Source organism: Rhinopithecus bieti, unplaced genomic scaffold, assembly GCF_001698545.2.
Source record: "Rhinopithecus bieti isolate Rb0 unplaced genomic scaffold, ASM169854v2 scaffold_24306, whole genome shotgun sequence".
Taxonomy (NCBI): Eukaryota; Metazoa; Chordata; class Mammalia; order Primates; family Cercopithecidae; genus Rhinopithecus; species Rhinopithecus bieti.
This window is the reverse complement of record NW_016811898.1, coordinates 1377972-1397469: the sequence shown is the minus strand read 5'-3', so window position 1 is coordinate 1397469 and position 19498 is coordinate 1377972. Positions and strand designations below refer to the sequence as shown.

The 19498-nt window shown below is 38.4% G+C and overlaps 1 protein-coding gene across 1 annotated transcript in view; it reads right to left on the bottom strand.

Moving 5' to 3' along the window:
* Nucleotides 1-19498, bottom strand: part of TXNRD1 (thioredoxin reductase 1) — a 134619-nt gene that overhangs the window by 13591 nt on the left and 101530 nt on the right. Inside the window, 10 exon segments of the mRNA XM_017895322.1 lie at nt 1469-1576; nt 5082-5238; nt 6311-6347; nt 6350-6386; nt 7277-7369; nt 10006-10231; nt 11735-11850; nt 12253-12395; nt 15641-15760; nt 18224-18296. Coding sequence (XP_017750811.1) covers nt 1469-1576; nt 5082-5238; nt 6311-6347; nt 6350-6386; nt 7277-7369; nt 10006-10231; nt 11735-11850; nt 12253-12395; nt 15641-15760; nt 18224-18296 — 1110 coding nt within the window.

Genomic DNA, 19498 nt, shown 5'->3' with positions numbered 1-19498 from the left:
TTTTTTTTTTTTTTTTTTTTTTTTTTTTTTTTTTTTTTTGAGACGAAGTTTTGTGCTTGTTGCCCAGGCTGGAGTGAAACGGCCCAATCTTGGCTCACCACAACCTCCGCCTCTCAGGTTCAAGCGATTCTCCTGCCTCAGCTTCCCAAGTAGCTGGGATTACAGGCATGCAACACCACACCTGGCTAATTTTGTATTTTTAGTAGAGATGGGGTTTCTCCATGTTGGTCAGGCTGGTCTCGAACTCCCGGCCTCAGGTGATCCACCCACCTCAGCCTCCCAAAGTGCTGGGATTACAGGCGTGAGCCACCACGCCCAGCCAGATACACTTTTTTTTTTTTTTTGAGACAGGGTCTTTCTCACTCTATCACCCAGGCTGGAGTGCAGTGACGTGATCTCAGCTCACTGCAAACTCTGCCTCCTGGGTTCATGCTATTCTCCAGACTCAGCCTCCCGAGTAGCTGGAACTACAGGTGCCCGCCACCATGCATGGCTAATTTCTTTTTGTATTTTTAGTAGAGACGGGGTTCCACCTTGTTAGCCAGGATGGTCTCAATCTCCTGACCTTGTGATCTGCCTGCCTTGGCCTCCCAAAGTGCTAGGATTACAGGCGTGAGCCACTGCACCTGGCCTCAGATATACTATTCTTATAATCAGAAAAAAATGTTAATATTGCGTTACTAATAGACCAACATATTACATGCTACTACCAATGCATGTCATAAAGTAAAAGATTATTAAGAGATTTAAAATAGGCTTTTATATAAAAAAAAAATTGACTTATTCACAAACCTGGTCTTTCAGAAGGTTTTATTGGAACTTGCCCCCAAAATGATTTAAAATAGCAGTTCTTCTGGGTGGCATTATTTGTGTATATAGAAATAGTGTATTTCACGTGCATTTTCCTTGACTCCATGATAAAATGTGAGCAGAAAAGTTAGTACAAATTAGAGGGTAATGCTAGAAACAAATAGTACTAATGGTCGGAGCAGTGGAAATGTTAATTTTTATTTTTTCTTTTCATTTTCCTATAATTAATCAAGAGAAATCAATAAATGTGATTTTTAAAATTAAAAGGAAATATGATTGGGCCAACTGACGGAATTAGAAAATGAAAGTTAAATCAGATAAAAATTATTACACCAATACTAAATTTCCTAAAAGTGGTAACTACATTATGGTTACATAAGAAAATGCCCTCATTCACAGAAATACACAATAAAGTATTTAGGGGTAAAAGAGCATTCAACTTACTCTCAAATGATTCACAGAAACACACACATACACAGAGAACGAGAAACTACTAAAAGTGTATAAAATAAATTGGCACAATGTTAGTAATATACGAATCTGGATAATGGGTATATGGAAATTCTTTGTACTATTTTTCAACTCTTCTGTATACGTTAAAATTCTGAAGAAAAAAAAGTAGTGATATAACATAGGAGAAAAGAGGAAAAGAACTCACCTCAATATTTTCTTCCCCAAACTTCTCCACAGCTTTCTCCTCAGAAAGGCCACAAGCACCATATTCCAAAGGAGCAAATACAGTGGTTGGAACATTTTCATAGTCACACTGTTTAAAAATGGAGGTAAGGAGTTATAATAAGGCAACGTTCTAACTTAAAAAAAGAAAGGTACACTTCAAGAAAGTTCAAAATTGACAAAGGAAATAAGAGTAATAAATTTCTACCAAAAGTATGTGAAGTCTCAATCCCAGATATTCTACTACATTGAGAACCATTAACTTATTTGAAAAGTTTAGTAAAAGTGTGAAGTCTAGTAAGACTATGAGAAAAAGATTCATGCAGCTTCTCTATCCATCAAATAACTGATGTTATCAACAATGACACGCTTTCTTTCCCCTTAATAAAGCAGCCAAAAATAATACTGGTGTACCCAAATCTGATAGTCTTGTATTATCAGTGATAAAAAAATTAAAAGACTTCTTTAAAACATCAATTAGGTAATACATATTAACAGCTATAAAACATTTTATCCTTTTGGCCCAATAATCCCACCTATAGAAATCTATAATAAGATTATAGATATAATTTAACATATAGATGATCTATTACTATATTTTACTATAATATACAATACTAACATAGTAATAGTCTGATATACAGAAAAGGCTACATGTATTAATTGAACATTGCTGTAATACTCAATAGTGGGAATGTTGGAGTAGCTTAAAAATCCCAATTAGGGCCGGGCATGGTGGCTCATGCCTGTAATCCCAGCACTTTGGGAGGCTGAGGCGGGTGGATCACCTGAGATCAGGAGTTCGAGACCAGCCTGGCCAACATGGTGAAATGCCATCTCTACTAAAAATAACAAAAATTAGCTGGGCATAGTGGCAGGCGCCTGTAATCCCAGCTACTTGGGAGGCTGAGGCAGGAGAATCGCTTGAACCTGGGAGGTGGAGGTTGCAGTGAGCCGAGATCGCACCATTGCACTACAGCCTGGGGGACAAGAGTAAGACTTCATCTCAAAAAAAAAAAAAAAAAAAAAAAAAATCCCAATCAGAAAGTGATTCTGTAGTTCATACTCTTATAATGTAAAACTGCACTATGCAGCCATTAAAATGGTAAAGAAAACCATGAGGGAAAAAAGGTTAACTCTTAGGACTATTTTCAAAGCATACTGTACGATGTTAATAGGTACAGAGGACAAGAGGATTCCATAGTCAAATGAACTTGTAAAGAGCTGGATTAAGCAAATAAATGAGTTCCTCTATCAGGTTTCTCAGAACCTTTAATATGCTGCTGTGAATTGTGAAAAAATATATTATGTAAATGCCAAGGGTTTATAATGCCATCTGGTAAAAGCCTAGCGGTTATACACAGAGGTGATCCAAAGTAACATTCTGCATTTAAAATAAGAGAAGTGCAATTCTCACTCTCTAAAACAGGGAGATAAAATCTTTAAAACATGCTCGCCTCTAGAAACAATAAATATAATCAATTTTCTCTAAAAAAAATACATAGACCCTTGGAATTCTAATTTAAAAGTAAAGGCAGACAATCACTTACACCACAATGGTGTATCAGGGACTAGATTCACCCTCCTGCTTTAAACAACTAGAAAACCAGACAAGGATGGAGCAACACTTTTTAAGACACTGACCAAGAGGCAGTGCAAGCCTGTGATCCCGGAGGGAAGGGAAACAAATGAGATGAGTCCTGTGACTGCTCCAGCTTACTGCTCAGAGGCAGTTTCTAAGCCTCAGTGCAGGGAGGGAGAGCTCAAACAGAGACCAGGGTCTTTCTTGTAAGTCAAGGTGGTTTCAAGTTGCAAGTCAGAAAACCAAAGCAGATGGAATTGCATGTGTAAAGAGAGTTCCTGAGGTCTACAGAGGTCTTCTTAGATTACGGCTGAGACATACAATAGTATGTCCAAGGAAACAAAAAGACTCATGAATTTCTGTTTTTTTGGAAACAAGGTCTTACTCTGATGCCCAGGTTGGACTGCAGTGGCATGATCACAGCTCACTGCAGCCTTGACCTCCCAAGTTCAGTTTATTCTTCCACCTCAGCCCTCTGAGTAGCTGGGACTAGAGGCACACGCCACCTCACCCATCTCATTTTTTGTATATTTTGTAGAGATAGGGTTTCGCCATGTTGCCCAGCCTGGTTTCGAATTCCTGGGCAAGTGATCCTCCTGCCTCAGCCTCCCAATGTGCTGGGTTACAGGTGTGAGCCACTGTGCCCAGCCATATCTTACTTTAAAGCACAACTCCATTCAATGATTTAGCTTTTTTTTTTTTTAAGGAAACCACTGAGATATGAATTTAAGAATAAATTAAATGCATCCAATCTCAAGCTATATTGAGATACCCGATACGCAACAACTGCTACAATGCACACAAGATGTAATTCAAAGAGGCAGTCTTGTTAAATTTATTCTAAATTTTCTAAATAGTAGTATGAACCAACTGCTATTCCCTAAATAATCAATCTGGCATTCAATATCTTAACCCTCAATCCATTAATTCAAAATACAAGATTTTATTACATTACATCCCAAGTAACCCCAGGTCACAAATTTTGCTAGCATCACTCTTTGAGGTTCCCATTACTGTAACCAACTGAAACCATGATAAGGAAAAAATGGGTAACGCCAACATTATTTACAACTAATGTTTCTGGAATCCTTTTTAAAAAACAGCTGTCTTTATTCTTTTCTGGCCATCTAGTCCCATGAAACATACTGAAGAGTTTTAACATCCTATACTGGCTTTTAAAAAATCACTTTAAAATTTAATATAACATTTAATGTATTCAACATTCTAAGACAGATTATTTTCTAAGGACTGGGTAATAAGGCCTGAAGAGTGGTTTAAGCTGCTTTGCATACCGACACCATTACCTAAATCCTCAAGTCCTTTTATAGCCTAGATAAGTGCCATAAAAAGACTCAGAACATTTTATTTATATTGGTAATGATGACATAGATATAAAATGTAACTATTTAGAGTATATGGATATAAAGTACACTATTCAACAATAGTGCTGAAACCTATTAATCAAGTTCTTTTTATTCATAGTGTGAATCCAAGATGTCAATTTTCTTTTTTTTTTTTTTTAAGACAGAGTTTTGCTCTGTAGCCATGGCAGGAGTACAGTGGCGCGATCTTGGCTTGCTGCAACCTCCGCCTCCCAGTTCCCGGTTCAAGCAATTCTCCTGCCTCAGCCTCCAGAGTCGCTGGGATTACAAGCATACGCCACCACGCATGGCTAATTTTTGTATTTTTAGTAGAGACGGGGTTTCGCCATGTTGGCCAGGCTGGTCTTGAACTCCTGACCTGGTGATCGGCCTGCCTCGGCCTCCCAAAGTCCTGTAATCACAGCCCTGAGCCACTGTGCGCGGTCGAGTGTCAGTTTTCATAATAAAGTCACAATGTACAGCAGCCTTAATAATATCTTGTCTGAAATACAGCTAATAAAGGACATCTAGGATGCCATCACCAAAATAACTAAATTAGTCAAGATCTGCAAAACTTCCCAAGTGCCCCCTAAATAAGGAACTGGGAGTATTGCTGACAACAGTATCTAACGAGCAACAAGCACAACACTCACCTTGACAGTGGAACCTGCATAGAGCCTCTGAGCCAGCAATCTTCCTGCCTGGATTGCAACTGGGGTGAGCTCCACCTTATCCTCCAATATATCGCCAATGGCATAGATGTAAGGCACATTGGTCTGTTCTTCATCTGTGACAGGTATTTTTCCAGTCCTGCAATTTTATACAGTTAAAAATAATCATTAATTACCATTATTAATTAAGGAGAACAAAATCCTCTGTTTTCCCAGGGAAGCCCAAAATTGTGACTCTAGCTGAGGGCAACGTTCTAATGTATTAAAAATATAACAAAACAGCTCAAAGGAACAAAATAGCTTTTCATGACAATTCTGGTCACTATTCTGAAAATCAAAGAAACAAGAAAACTAAGAAATTTTAGAATGGAAGAACTCCAACACAGTGGCTAAGAGTGAGGATTCTAAATTATAACTCCCCCCAAAATGGAAAAAGAAAACAAACAGGAAATACTAATGTGAATGGCACTGGAAGAGAAGTTTTCTAGTCGAGCTCTTCAACTATGGTAAAAATTAGCTTTAAAAAATCTAAAATTCAGCCAGGCACAGTGGCTCACACCTGTAATTCCAATACTTTGGGAGGTTGATGTGGGTAGATCACCTGAGGCCAAAAGATGGAGACCAGCCTGGCCAGCATGATTATAGGTGTGATGACAGGCACCTGTAATCCAGCTACCAGGGAGGCTGAGACACAAGAATTGCTTGAACCCAGGAAGCGGAGGTGGCAGTGACACGAGATTACACTACTGCACTCCAGCCTGGGTGACAGAGCGAGTCTCTGTCTCAAAAAAACAAACATACAAACAAAAAACTAAAATTCTATAATTGACCAACGCTGTAAATAACTGAAATAGTATTAAATATGACATAACAGACCAGGCACAGTGGCTCACACTTGTAATCCCAGCATTTTGGGAAGCCAAGGCAGGTGGATCACCTGAGGTCAGGAGTTTAAGATCAGCCTGACCAACAGGGCGAAACCCCATCTCTATTAAAAATACAAAAATTAGCCGGGCATGGTGGTGCATGCCTGTAATCCCAACTACATGGGAGGCTGAGGCAGGAGAATGGCTTGATCTCAGTGGGCGGAGGTTGCAGTGAGCCGAGATCACACCATTGTACTACAGCCTGGGAGACAAGAGAGAAACTCTGTCTCAAATAAAATAAATAAGTAAATAAATAAATATGATATAATAAAGGTTTTTTCTTACTTTTCATTTATCTTCACCCCTACAGTTTCTAAGCCAATTTTCTTGTGCAAGCATCTCTCCCTATTGCCAGCAACACCTGAAAATTATTAATATATTAGTGACTAATAACAAAAGGCTTTGCATTTATTACTTAATCATATTTTCTCTGCTTACTAAGCTAATCTGATCTCATTTTCAAACTCGGAAATAAGTATTTCACTAAGAAAATAATGCAAGAGTTTAAATAAATTTAAATCTTCAGAAAAAATCCTTTGAACATATATATTAGAAATTATTTTCCATTTCTTATTAGGAAAAAGAGAATTCATAATTAATAAGCCTATCCAAGTTTAAAGACAACGACATCAATTATTTTTTAAGTGGTTGTCTGGGGAGATGAAAGAAAACAACACAGGAAAGAAATTCTGGCTCATTTAAAAATTCTGTTGCCTTTGTATAGCCATTTGACTAATAATACTTTAAGTCATAGTGGAAAAAATCTGAAGCCATACCTTTACCAAAACAATTTTTTTTTTTTTTTTTTTGAGACGGAGTCTTGCTCTGTTGCCCAGGCTGGAGTGCAGTGGCACAATCTCGGCTCACTGCAATCTGCGCCTCCTGGGTTCAAGCGATTCTTCTGCCTCGGTCTCCCGAGTAGCCGGGACTACAGGCGAACACCACCACATCCGGCTAAATTTTGCATTTTCAGTAGAGACAGGGTTTCACCATGTTGGCCAGGATGGTCTCAATCTCTTGACCTCGTGATCCACCCGCCTTGGCCTCCCAAAGTGCTGGGATTACAGGCGTGAGCCAACACGCCCAGCCACCAAAACAAATTTTAATATTATATGTTACTGAGATGTCTTAGAATGGGCATAGAAACAGTACATTTGGAAATCACTAAGAGCCATTTTAAGTTCCTATAAGATACCCAATAAGCACGTTATTTGCTTTCTGATAAAGTATTAACCTGGGCCCATTCCTTACCGTATTATACTCTCCTTCAATGATTTCCTCACTATTGGTGGACTGAGCTACTACTCTGAGTCGGCCTGGTGTCCCCGCTTCAATTTGTTCAATCTGCAAGAGTGATGAAGTTTTACTGTGAAATAAGGACATTTATCAAGTTGGATTATCTACCTTCCCCTTCCATCTGGTTAACCCAAAGTTAAAATATAAAATCTTGCTTGATAGGTCTTTTATGTCCCATCTCCCTCACTTAACATTATCAGGATGATAAATGATTATCTCCTTCTTTTTCACTGCTCAATGTTGTTTGCTAGAAGGGCTTTCTTTTAAAGAGTTCTCAAACAATAAAATTCAGAGAAAAATGGGGGGAAAAAGCAAGCTACACAAAGCACACTACCATCCCTAAAATCAAACCAATGAATTACTGCTTTTCCCAGGTTTCTATCTTGTGATTCACCCAGAACCATTAATCCCACGAAGGGCAACTGTTGCCCAAACTCAGAGATTCTCTTTTGACTACAGATGCTCAGCTTTCATTGACAACAAAGGATAGATTAAATTAGAGTAGGTCAATAGTGATATGGGTAACAGCTAGAAAGTCTTAAAAATCGGAGTGGGCAAGGAGATGTGGGTGTTTATCAGAACCAGGGGGTGTTTTCAGTTGTTAAGGATGTAGAAAGAAATGAGCAAGCCCTGATACTTGAGTGATGGCAGATGAGAATAAATGTATCAACCCGCTACACATAGATGTCAACGACAACCTATAGACTAGGTTTAATGACTTAGAAACCCACCTGGAAAACTATCCAGGGTTATTTTATTTGACACCAATAAATAATAAAAATTTCCTTCCTGAATTCCCTTTCCTTCTTATATAGTTAAATAAGCCTCTCTGAACATACTGGAAAAGTCTTTAACTTTAATTAAAATGTTCTAATCCTTGGAAAAGAGCTTAACTGGTCCATTGCTTAAGATTAGTTTGGAAACATTAAGGGCCTCATTCCACCTCCACCCTTATTCACTTTTGTACTTCAATCAGGCCTTTTTTGTATCTAGAACAATATTTCTTCCCACAGAGCCTTTCTACATATACTACATTCTCTGTAAAAAAATGTACCCTCTCCCCACTCTCCACAGAAGGTTCCTTCCATTCGGTCATTTTATAATACAGCAAGAGTTTAATACCCAGCTGTGGGAATCAGATACTCTGGTAACCCTATTTTACTAGGAATAGTCCACCAGGTTTTCAAAAGGGTCCACAACTCCCCAAATGTTAAAAAAATATATATATAGGAAGATGTTACTTTCTATCAGTACAGCATATACATACAACTATTGTTTACTGTTGTTATGAATCATAGCTCTACTGCAAATATAGCATATATACCTCTACTGCTACAGGCCAGGCGCAGTGGCTCAAGCCTGTAATCCCAGCACTTTCGGAAGCTGCTCTGGGAGGACCACTTGAGGTCAGGAGTTGAAGATCAGCCTGGCCAACATGGTGAAAGCCCTCTCTACTAAAAATACAAAAATTAGCCAGGTGTGGTGGCACGCACCTGTGGCCCCAGTTACTCAGGAGGCTGAGGCAACAGAATCGCTTGAACCTGGGAGGCAGAGGTTGCAGTCAGCCGGGATTGGACTACTGCACTCCAGCCTGGGTGACAGAGCCAAACTCCGTCTCAAAGAAAAAAAAAAGTAAAAATAAAAAACAGCTACAGTAATCAAGCACTGACAGCTTCCAGGAAATTTGTGCCTTAATCTTCACAACAATATTATGAGATAGATTCACTTTAGACTTACTCTCTACCAGGTACTTTTCTAATTACTTTGTAAGTGTTGGCTAATGCAATTCTCACAAGAATTGTTAGATGCTGTTATCAACCTCATTTTACAGAAGAAACAGGTTCAGAGAGGTAACTCTTCCAAAGTCATAGAGCAAGAAACTGGCAGAATAGTATGTGAATTCAGGTTGTTCCAATCCCAAAGTTCATATTCTTATCTATCAGCATTAGGAGATCCATAGTCACATACACAACTCAAGTCAACTCACTGAGAGATGAAAAAAAAATGACAACTATAATTCCTTAAGTTTAACAAAATAGTCCCACCATTTTCCCTGCACTAGAGAAAATTATCTATTAGTCTGAGACGTACACTAAGTGTTCAATTTTGTCGCTCTTATGTATCAAAACATTTCTGACAATGTTAACAAATCCCAGATGTGACTTGGCATAGTATCAGATCTTTTCAAAAGATTAAAAGAGCGAAAAAGGTTAGTACACATAAATAAATGAGATAAGCGGGATGCCAGAAGTATGTAGTGTTTATGTTGAGACTGTACCATATACCAAGGGGGAAATGTCCTATGGGGAGCCAGGGAGTGCAGGTAGGGTCTAGTCTTGAAATCTTATTTAAATCTCTGGTGCATATGAAGAAACAAAATATTAACAGACCAAAGATGACAAAGGAATGCATAAAGGAAGGCGTTAAACAGAAGAGAACAGAAGAAAACCAAAAGTGAGAAAGTTGACAAAGGAAGACATTATTAATCTATAAATAAGAACAAAGCTATATAGGTGTTTAGATGGTAGGGAGGTACAAGTTTATATACCAGCATACAGCAGTAGGGGAATCAGCATTCCTGATGGTTTATAATGCTCAAAGGATGCTTCCACCACCAACTCAACTCTCTTTTTGCCTTTTACCATGACTGTTGAATCAACAAACCTACAGGCAAACCCACTTACTTTAATTGGTACAAACTGTCTTATAAACTTGATGCCATGTTCTTCCATGTGTTCACCAATTTTGTTGGCCATGTCCTGGTCAAATCCTCTAAGAAGAATGGACCTAACCATAACAGTGACATCTAAACCAATACCAGCAAGAAATCCAGCACACTCCAAAGCGACATAGGATGCTCCAACGACCAGGGTCTTACCCGGGCAGTAAGGCAAGGAGAAAAGATCATCACTGGAAAAGAAAAAAAAAAAAAAAAAAAGAAAGAAAGAAGAAAAAAAAAGTTCCTATATGAATAATTACTAAATCCAAGTACACATTTTTACTTTGATAAGAACATACTTTCAAGATGATAAACATTCTACTAGCTACACACATGAATACATGAGAAGGTTTTATAATTCTTAGATACCCTTTCTTGCCACTCAGTTGCTTTGGGAGTAGCTCAAGCTACCCATAGCTAAACACAGCAAACTGTGTGACTTCTGATATTAGTCAGTTAGTCCAATTCATCTTCACACTAAATGATTTTGAACTGTTTGGAATAAATCATAGATTTGCAGACCCTAACCTCCATCCTCATGCCACCATTCAGCTCTCTCTGAGGTGGAAAAACCTGTGTTACTTGTCCTCAGCTGAAACATCAATTATTATTAAGAATGTGGACAAGAACAGGGGGGAAAAAAACTTTCAATATCTTATAATATAAAAGTCAACTATAAAAAGTAGAACCTGACAAAAGTCTTCTAGTTGAGCTAGGGACACAGAGATCATAAAAGCATTGTTAGAGAATGAGTTTTAAAAAATATCAGAAGGGGGCCTGCTATTGTCTGAATGTCTGTGTACCCCCAAAATGCATAGATTAACATCCTAAACCCCAAGGCAATGATATCAGGGGTGGGGCTTTTGGGAGGTGATTAGGCCATGAGGGCAGAGCACTCATGAATGGGGCTAATGGCCTCATAAAAAATGCCCCTGAGACCTACCTCTCCCCCTTCCACCATGTGAGAAAGGATAAAAGCATATACCAAAAAGAGCCTTAAGGAGAAGAGTAACTTATAACACAATCAGAAACTCCCGAGCAAAAAGGATCCAAGAAGTCACATTTACCAACACTCTGCCTTAATGATTTCATAATTGAAAGCTCCTGAACAATGTCACCAGTGTTACCATTTGACAGGCAAAAATAAACCACACAGCAAAACATCTCCTTGCTTGACTCATTTCAGGAGGTCCTTCTATACTGACACTGTAACCATTCAAACAGCACTGAGTAGGGTCTACATTCTGATAAATCTAAATGACCTGCCAGCCTTTAATTCTTTTAGCAGCCACTCTGCAAGGGTTAAAGGGTAAAATATATGATCCTCATTTTACAAAATCTAAATGTATATATGTATCATACCTATTTTACAAAATGTGAATATCCATTGATTACATACTTACATACTCATACATGCATAAATTTCAAATACAAATGCAAATATAAATCTATACTTGTATGTTAGTGATACTAATTCTGTGTAGCAAGATGACCAATGTTTGGTTTTCAATATTTAAAATGTTCTCCTTTAAAATCATTTTCCTTTTCTCTCTCCCAAACCCCTGCCCCAGAGAGGGCACAATGTGGCAAAGAAATCTGTCTGAAGTCCAAAAAATTGACGACATGGGTTTGAAGAAAATGTGAAAGCAAAATCCACAATAGGTTTTCTTTTCCATCCTGCTTTTTTTCTTTACCTGCTAATGCAGTATTCTTTGTCACCAGGGATGCCCAAGTAACGTGGTCTTTCACCAGTGGCAATGAGAAATCTCTCTGCTGAATAAATTTTTTCTTTGCCTTTATTATTTGTTGCCTACAAAGGAACCAATATGAAAACCTTATTAAGTAATCATTCCTCAGAATTGTAAACTTCATAGTTAACAAAGGCCATTCACTACATTGTCTCATTTCATCCTCATAATGAGGACAATAATATAGTAAAAAGGATAAATTAAGACTGAGTAGTTAACAGACTTGCTCAAAGTCACAATGCTAGTAAGTGCCAGAGCCAAACCTCAAATCCAGGTGGTCTGGTCCAGTACGCTTACATTTTACCATACCTCCACACAAGGCCCCATAGGATGATATGACAGCAAAATCACCAAACTAGATAGTCTGGGTCACAGTGGCTATTACTTTTATTATAATACTTTAACATTTTCCAGCCAAAGCTTTAAAAAAAAAAAACAAACTAGTCAGGATGTCACATAATTACCTTAATCCTGTGAGGACCAATAAACTGCCCGTAAGCATTCTCATAGACAACTTTTTTCTCCCGCAGTGCTACTCGGTAGCCCCAATTCAAAGAGCCAATGTGATTCTGTACAGCTTCTATCATTCTGTCCCAATCATGCTTAACTGTATAAGAAAATAAGACAAAATCTTGTTTGGCTTTTCAACTCCTGGCAAAGATCATTTCTCAATAATCACTCAAGTGAAATACAAGGAGCAGAGCTCTAAAAGGCAATCTAAAAGAGCAAATCCTCCATTTTGAGCACATATGCCACTTTTTCATCTTCAAATATTCTTTCTCTTTTATAAGACTAATACAGTTAAATAATACAAGACAGATCTCCTGACAATTTTAAACTAAAATAACAATACACAAACTTTTCCCTTCTTTATCTAGAAATGAACTTGAATTTTACTGATTTCTGGGATATATTAAGGCTTAGGATTCTCTGTTTGTAAGAAAATCCAAGAGATTCTGATGTAGCCAAGTATGGAGTTACTAAACTAGTAACAATGTTTATGCCAGGGACTGGCAAACTGAAACCATGGGCCAATCCAGCCCATCACCTTTTTGTAAATAAAGTTTTATTAAAATACAGCCATGCTTATTTATTTCAATATTTTCTAGTGCTACTTTCACACTACATGGGCAGAGTTAAGTAGCTACTAGAGACCCTATGCCCCAAGAATCCTAAAATATTTACCATCTAGCCTTTTATGGAAAAAATTCACTGACAGTTCATTTAGACAGAATTTTAAGAGTCTATCACATTTCCCTCCAAACTCCCATATCTCATCAAAGAGAAAACGTTTTTATTCTTTTTGATTCTGTCATAATTAAATTAATCCTCAGGGCACTAAAGTAATATTAAATTTCAAAGGATAAAAATCAACCCTTGGGTATTCAAATAATCTCTCTTTTTTATTCCTCGCCCAGACAGAATCTTGCCCTGTTGCCCAGACTGGAATGCAGTGGCTCAACCTGGGCTCACGGCAACCTCTGACCCCCCAACCCCAGGGTTCAAGCTATTCTCGTGCCTCAGCCTCCCAAGTAGCTGGGATTACAAGTGTGGGCCACCACGCCCAGCTAATCTTTTGTAATTTTAGTAGAGACGCAGTTTTGCCATGTTGGCCTGGCTGGTCTCAAACTCCTGACCTCAAGTGCTCTGCCCACTTCAGCCTCCCAAAGTGCTGGGATTACAGGCATGAGTCATTGCACCCAGCCTCAATAATCTCTTCTTTAGAGACAGGGTCTCACTCTATTGCCCAGGCTGGAGTGCAGTGTACAATCAATCATAGCTCACTGCAACCTCGAACTCCGGGGCTCAAATTATCCCCCTGCTTCAGCCTCCTAAGAAGCTGGGACTATAGGAGAGGGCTTCCATGCCCAATTAATCTTTTTTTTTTTTTTAAGAGACAGGGTCTTGCTTTGTTGCCCAAGGTAGTCTTGAACTTCTGGTCTCAAACTTATCCTTCCCCTTGGCCTCCCAAACTGTCGGGATTACAGGCATGAGCCACCTGGCCCAATAATCAATATCTTATAAACGACTAGGAAAATAAATAAGATACAGGTAAATATACTCTGGTGGTAGGCAGAAGACAGGTCCTAGGGCAGCTGTGGTTTAGAAAGAAGAAGAGAATCAACATATATTGAAAGCTTCTCTCATTGAAATGAGGAATGTGAGTCTCTAATTCAGTGGGCAAGTAGACTGGCTATACGGTAAGTGTTGAAAACAGGCTTACAACACTTACTGGCCAGCCTCTGGAAGTGGGAATGACAGCACAAAAAACTGATTTATAGTCTCCAAGAGAACAGATAGATCATGGATATTGAATTCATATGATCATAATATGTTAGAATTAGAGCGAACCTTAAGAGATTGGTTCAACTGAAAGAAACAAAAAAAAGTAACTGCAGATGCCACTGTGGTTATGGTTCTAGAGGACCAGGTAGCTTGTGGGTGGGGAAGGCTGCAGGAAGGTTGGACTAACCTGCCTGCCTGGCCTGTCTACCACCACTACAAAAGTCTCAGGACTTGCTGTTTCTCTACTAGGAGTGGAATAGAATAGTATATAACTCACCTACACATGCTAATCATCTAAGCTGCAGTCATTACCAATGTTTTACAAAATTTCTTCTTATATCCCTCCCTCTCTTAAGGATCTGAGCAAACAATGTGATCCCAACATTATAAAACTTTAAAAGTTAGTGATTTTCTAAGATTCTAGACTTGGAAAAGGTACTATTATCTTAAGTAGGAAGTAAAAGCATCAAGAAAAGAAGCCTAAGTAGTTTGAGTGACAGCAAAATTTTTCCAAGCATGTATTTATGCCTTTACATTTAATACACAATTAAAACCCTGAAAAAGCCACAAAATAGTTTAACTTGGCTACCGGCTGGAGTATTTTCCCTCAAATGCTCCATAATGCATAGGTCTCAAACCTCAAATCAGATACGGGTTGGAGTTTCACTCTTCACAACAGAGTGGCATATGTCATAAATTAGCCAGGAAGCTATGCCAAATCTCACTTTATTCTTCTACTAGATAATGCAATCTACTTTCTAAAATTAACGATTCTGCCGGGCATGGTGGCTCACGCCTGTTAATCCCAGCACTTTGGGAGGCCAAGGCAGGCGGATCACGGGGTCAGATAGAGACCATCCTGGCTAACAGGGTGAAACCCCGTCTCTACAAAAAATACAAAAAATTAGCCGGGTGTGGTGGCGGGCGCCTGTAATCCCAGCTACTCGGGAGGCTGAGGCAGGAGAATGGCGTGAACCCAGGAGGCAGAGCTTGCAGTAAGCCGAGATGGCGCCACTGCACTCCAGCCTGGGTGACAGAGCGAGACTCTGTCTCAAAATAAATAAATAAATAAAATTACATTAACAATTCCAATCTCTTCAACTCGTCTAGGGTTTCTAGAGTACTCTAAATATTTTTAATCCAACAAAGTCTAACCACCCCCTCCTCAACAAACAACCCCCACCCCCCTACAATATTGGCTCATGAAACAAAACTTCTTTGGAGGAAGAAAAATGCAACAGCTTCAAAAGAGAGCAAATGCAATTAGTACTTCCTTACAAATTATAAACATTGTATGATTTCTCACAAACACTACATGACAATATATTCAAAAGAATTCTAATTTTATATTATAGAAATACCATAATCCAAATGCAGTATCTGTTGTTACCATAACTGTGTAAATACTTGACAAAGGATAACTCCAGTGATTATATCCATCAAAAATGTAAACAATAAAAACAACTAGGCTATTTGCTCTCTTCGTGAAAATTGATGATGCATTACAAAGACTGCAGCTCAAACCCCCAAAAGCACAAACAGAAGAGTAGCTTTTCCCTCTCATACCTGTCTCCTCGACTTTCCATCCATAGTTTCGAGAGTCTTGTAAGGCTTGTCCTAACAAAGCTGCTTGATGCATCAGTTTTTTAGGTATGCAACCCACATTCACACATGTTCCTCCGAGACCTACAACAACATTGAGAAAGCAGTTTATAGCCTGCTTTCCAAGCCTTACAAATATTCAAAGAACAAAGTCAACAATTTTTACAACTCTAAGAAATATTGTATTACATTTGCTTAATGTGGCCAATAATAAAGTTTATTCCTAAATCTTACAACATTCGTCAGTTCAGAGACCCTTACATACCAAACACGGTAACGTCATCCTAAAACGAAACAAAAAGAGGGGCAGATTTCCACGATTTCCATATACTTCAAAGATACAAAATTAATTGATTGTTGATAAAGATGCCAGAAATTGAAATTTTACTATGTACACAACCCTATATAGATGACCCGACTTACGATTTTTCTCTTCATGTTGATACCCATACACCCATACTGTGTTTCACTTTCAGTATAGCATTCAATAAATTATATGAGATATTCAACACTTTATTATAAAATAGGCTTTGTGTTAGATGATTTTGCCCACTGTAGGTTAATGTAAGTGTTCAGAGCATGTTTAAGGTAGACTAGGCTAAGCTATGATGTTCAGGAGGTTAGGTGTACTAAATGCATTTTCGACTTGTTTTCAACTTACAAAGCATTTTATCAGGATGTAGTCCCCCACTGTAATTCAAGCAGCATCTGCACTTGCCATTGAATCTATGCACAGAGGTAACTGATAAAGGCGTTGTTATCCTGGGCGATTAGAGTGCAGTGGTTCTTAAACTATACATAAAATTTGGTGTATATGGGCCAGACGTGGTGGTTCATGTCTGTAATCCCAGCACTTTGGAGGCCGAGGTGGGTGAATCATTTGAAGTCAGGAGTTCAAGACCAGCCTGGCCAACATGGTGAAATCCCGTCTCTACTAAAAGTACTAAAAATTAGCCGGGCGTGGTGGTACATGTCTGTAATCCCAACTACTCAGGAGGCTGAGGCAGGAGAACTGCTTGAACCCAGGAGGTGGAGGTTGCAGTGAGCCGAGATAGCGCCACTGCACTCCAGCCTGGGCAACAAAGCGAGACTCCATCTCAAAAAAAATTTTTTTTTGGTGTATATGTGCATTTTTTTAAGGAGGTGGCCTACAGCATTCACTTGGTTTTTTAAAGGATGCATAACTTCCCTTGCTCCCTAAAAAAAAAACTTTAGTATCCCTAAGCTTAAAGAACATGGTGACAGCTTGTTTCCATTAGAACAAAACACAGGCAGGTGACCAAAATGACATGAGTTAAGAGTGAAAGATGGCAACAGACTTCACAGCTCAAAGTCGGTCCTCTGAGCAGAATGCTACCAGCGTCTCTCTGGAGTATAAACTTCACAGGTCAGAAGGGGGAATACCTAGCAACAAGAGCAGTGTCTGACACAGATTGACACATTAAATGTCTGCTGAATGGATGAATTGGAAATTGTGACATCGCCTTATCTGGACTTCCTGCTTCTTGGTTCCTTCTAATGCAAGGAGCCAAGTAATCTTTAAAAAATGTTATATTATCATATGGCTCCCCTGCCTTAGAGTCTTCAAAAGCTCATTTATATGCTCTGATTAGTCCAATTTAGTCCAAATTATATGCTTCGATTAGTCCAAATTCCTTATCTGGGCCTACAAAACCCTCGATAGTGACACCTGCCTTCCTCTCTGGTCTCACCTCACACTACCACCTCCAGCTCCCATTATCTATGCCACAACCATGAAGGACTCTTACCTACCTCAGGGCCTTTGTATGTGCTATCCTCGAAGAAAGAGAAGCTGCCTGGAAAGTTCTGCCTCACCTTTTGACAGCTGGCTCATTCTCATACTTCGGCCTCTTCTAAATGTCACCTCTTCAGATGCCTTCCTTGATAATCTTCTCTAAGTTAAACTCTCCTTTATCCACTTCATCTCTATGCCACTATATAATTTTTTCAATACCACTTACCACAACTCCTAAAGTTCTTATGTATCTTTTGTCTCCCCACTGAGAATATAAGCTCCACAAGGGCAGGAACTTTGAATGTGCCAAGTTCACTGCTATATCATCACTGCCGTGGTTCATAATAGATGTTTAATAAATATTTGTTGAATAAATGAATAATGAATATGTAATTCATCAAGACTCAGAAGCAGTAAGGGCTAGGCAGTAAAGTATCTGATTCCAGTTTTGTTCAATGTAGGAGGCAGATTTAAAACAGAAATCCACATATGAAAAGTTTAAATTTTCAGTTATTAAGCCCCTATATATGCTAGATTACTCAAATATTTACCTTTAAATCATAGCTTGTAGACAAGGTTTCTACTTCTTGACTCTGCCAAAGAACCTAAATTTTTAGCATTTAATCTGATCCATTTTAACTTGGCTCAAATAAAAGATATATATGTTTTGGGGCTGGTTTTTCTTTAACTTAGTTTTTGATTTTTTAAATTAGGCTTTAGGAGCCAGTTAGATTATTGCCAGGGGAAAACTACTTCGGCAACATCACTTCTAGAGTATTTTAAAAGCTTACCCCATCTAGTTCCAAGAGGGGTGGGAGTGACAAAGTCCAGGACCATCACCTTCTTGCCATATTGGGCTGCCTCCTGGAAAATAAAATTATTGAAGTGAGTTGAAAAGGTTAACATGACAGATTGGAAATGAGCTGTTAAAAATCCATGATTTTTTTTTAAGCTATAGAACTTAAAGCATAACGAGTAATTAATACCTGGGTACTTCACACACATCATGATGATTAATTCAACTCCAGGATAAAAATTAACAGATATTCAGATAGTTGTGAGAGTAGATTTTAAAATTATGCATAATAGAGTAGTAAAATTGTTAGAATCAGCTGGAAACCTTAGACTTCTCACATAACTCCATTCAAACAATAACAGATTAAGCAATACCTGAAAAAAGAAAGTGGCCATTTCCAAGCAAGTTGCCAAGTAGCTGAAAAAGTAGGTTTACTGACAGTCTACAGCCCTTAATGCAACCTGTATCCTATAAGGTGATATTTTAAACATCATTTTAAAGTTTAATCTAATTTGGTTTCTAAAGCATAATACTGAAGAATTTTTTCTTCTGTATTACAAGATTTCCTAAAATTTCACATGAGGAGCTCATTAAAAGTTGACAATATCTATGATGTTTCCAAATCTATTTTGAGGGAAGGAAACAAGAGTTAGAAGTTTGTTTTGCAGAGTATCTTTTCTTTCTCAGAGAATAAGCTTTGTATATTGGCAACTAGACCTCCAAAGGTTATTTGAAAGGACTGAGTCTACATGTCTTTCAAACACACCATCACTGGAGTAAAACACATCAGGTATTATTCCTGAATTACTTTCAGCAAAGCACTGCTTCATGCCGGTCTGTCCCTAACTTGGGGAACTTCTACCCATTACTGATTCAACACAAGCTACACCTTAGGGAAGTATAACCACTTCATCTTTTAAAGGAACCTGTTGGGTAAGGATGACAGGCCCAAGGGGTCCTCACATGGGAAATTTATCTTAATTTAGGACCAGGAGCCTCACTCCTAACCTTCTTTATTTATACATCCTCTTTCCAATCACCCTCAGACCACAGAGTTAGTGGTTATTAACCTCACATACACAGAAAGCAAATCATTTTTAATAAACGGGTTTAAGAAACCCAATTGCTCTCCATCTTTTTTTTATACTGGAGAGAAGGGGTTATGAACAGGGAAATCATTCAAGTGAAAAAGACAAATATTAATTAAGAAATATATTTGCTTAATTTCAAACCATTTCCACACAATACCCATATATATATATATATATAT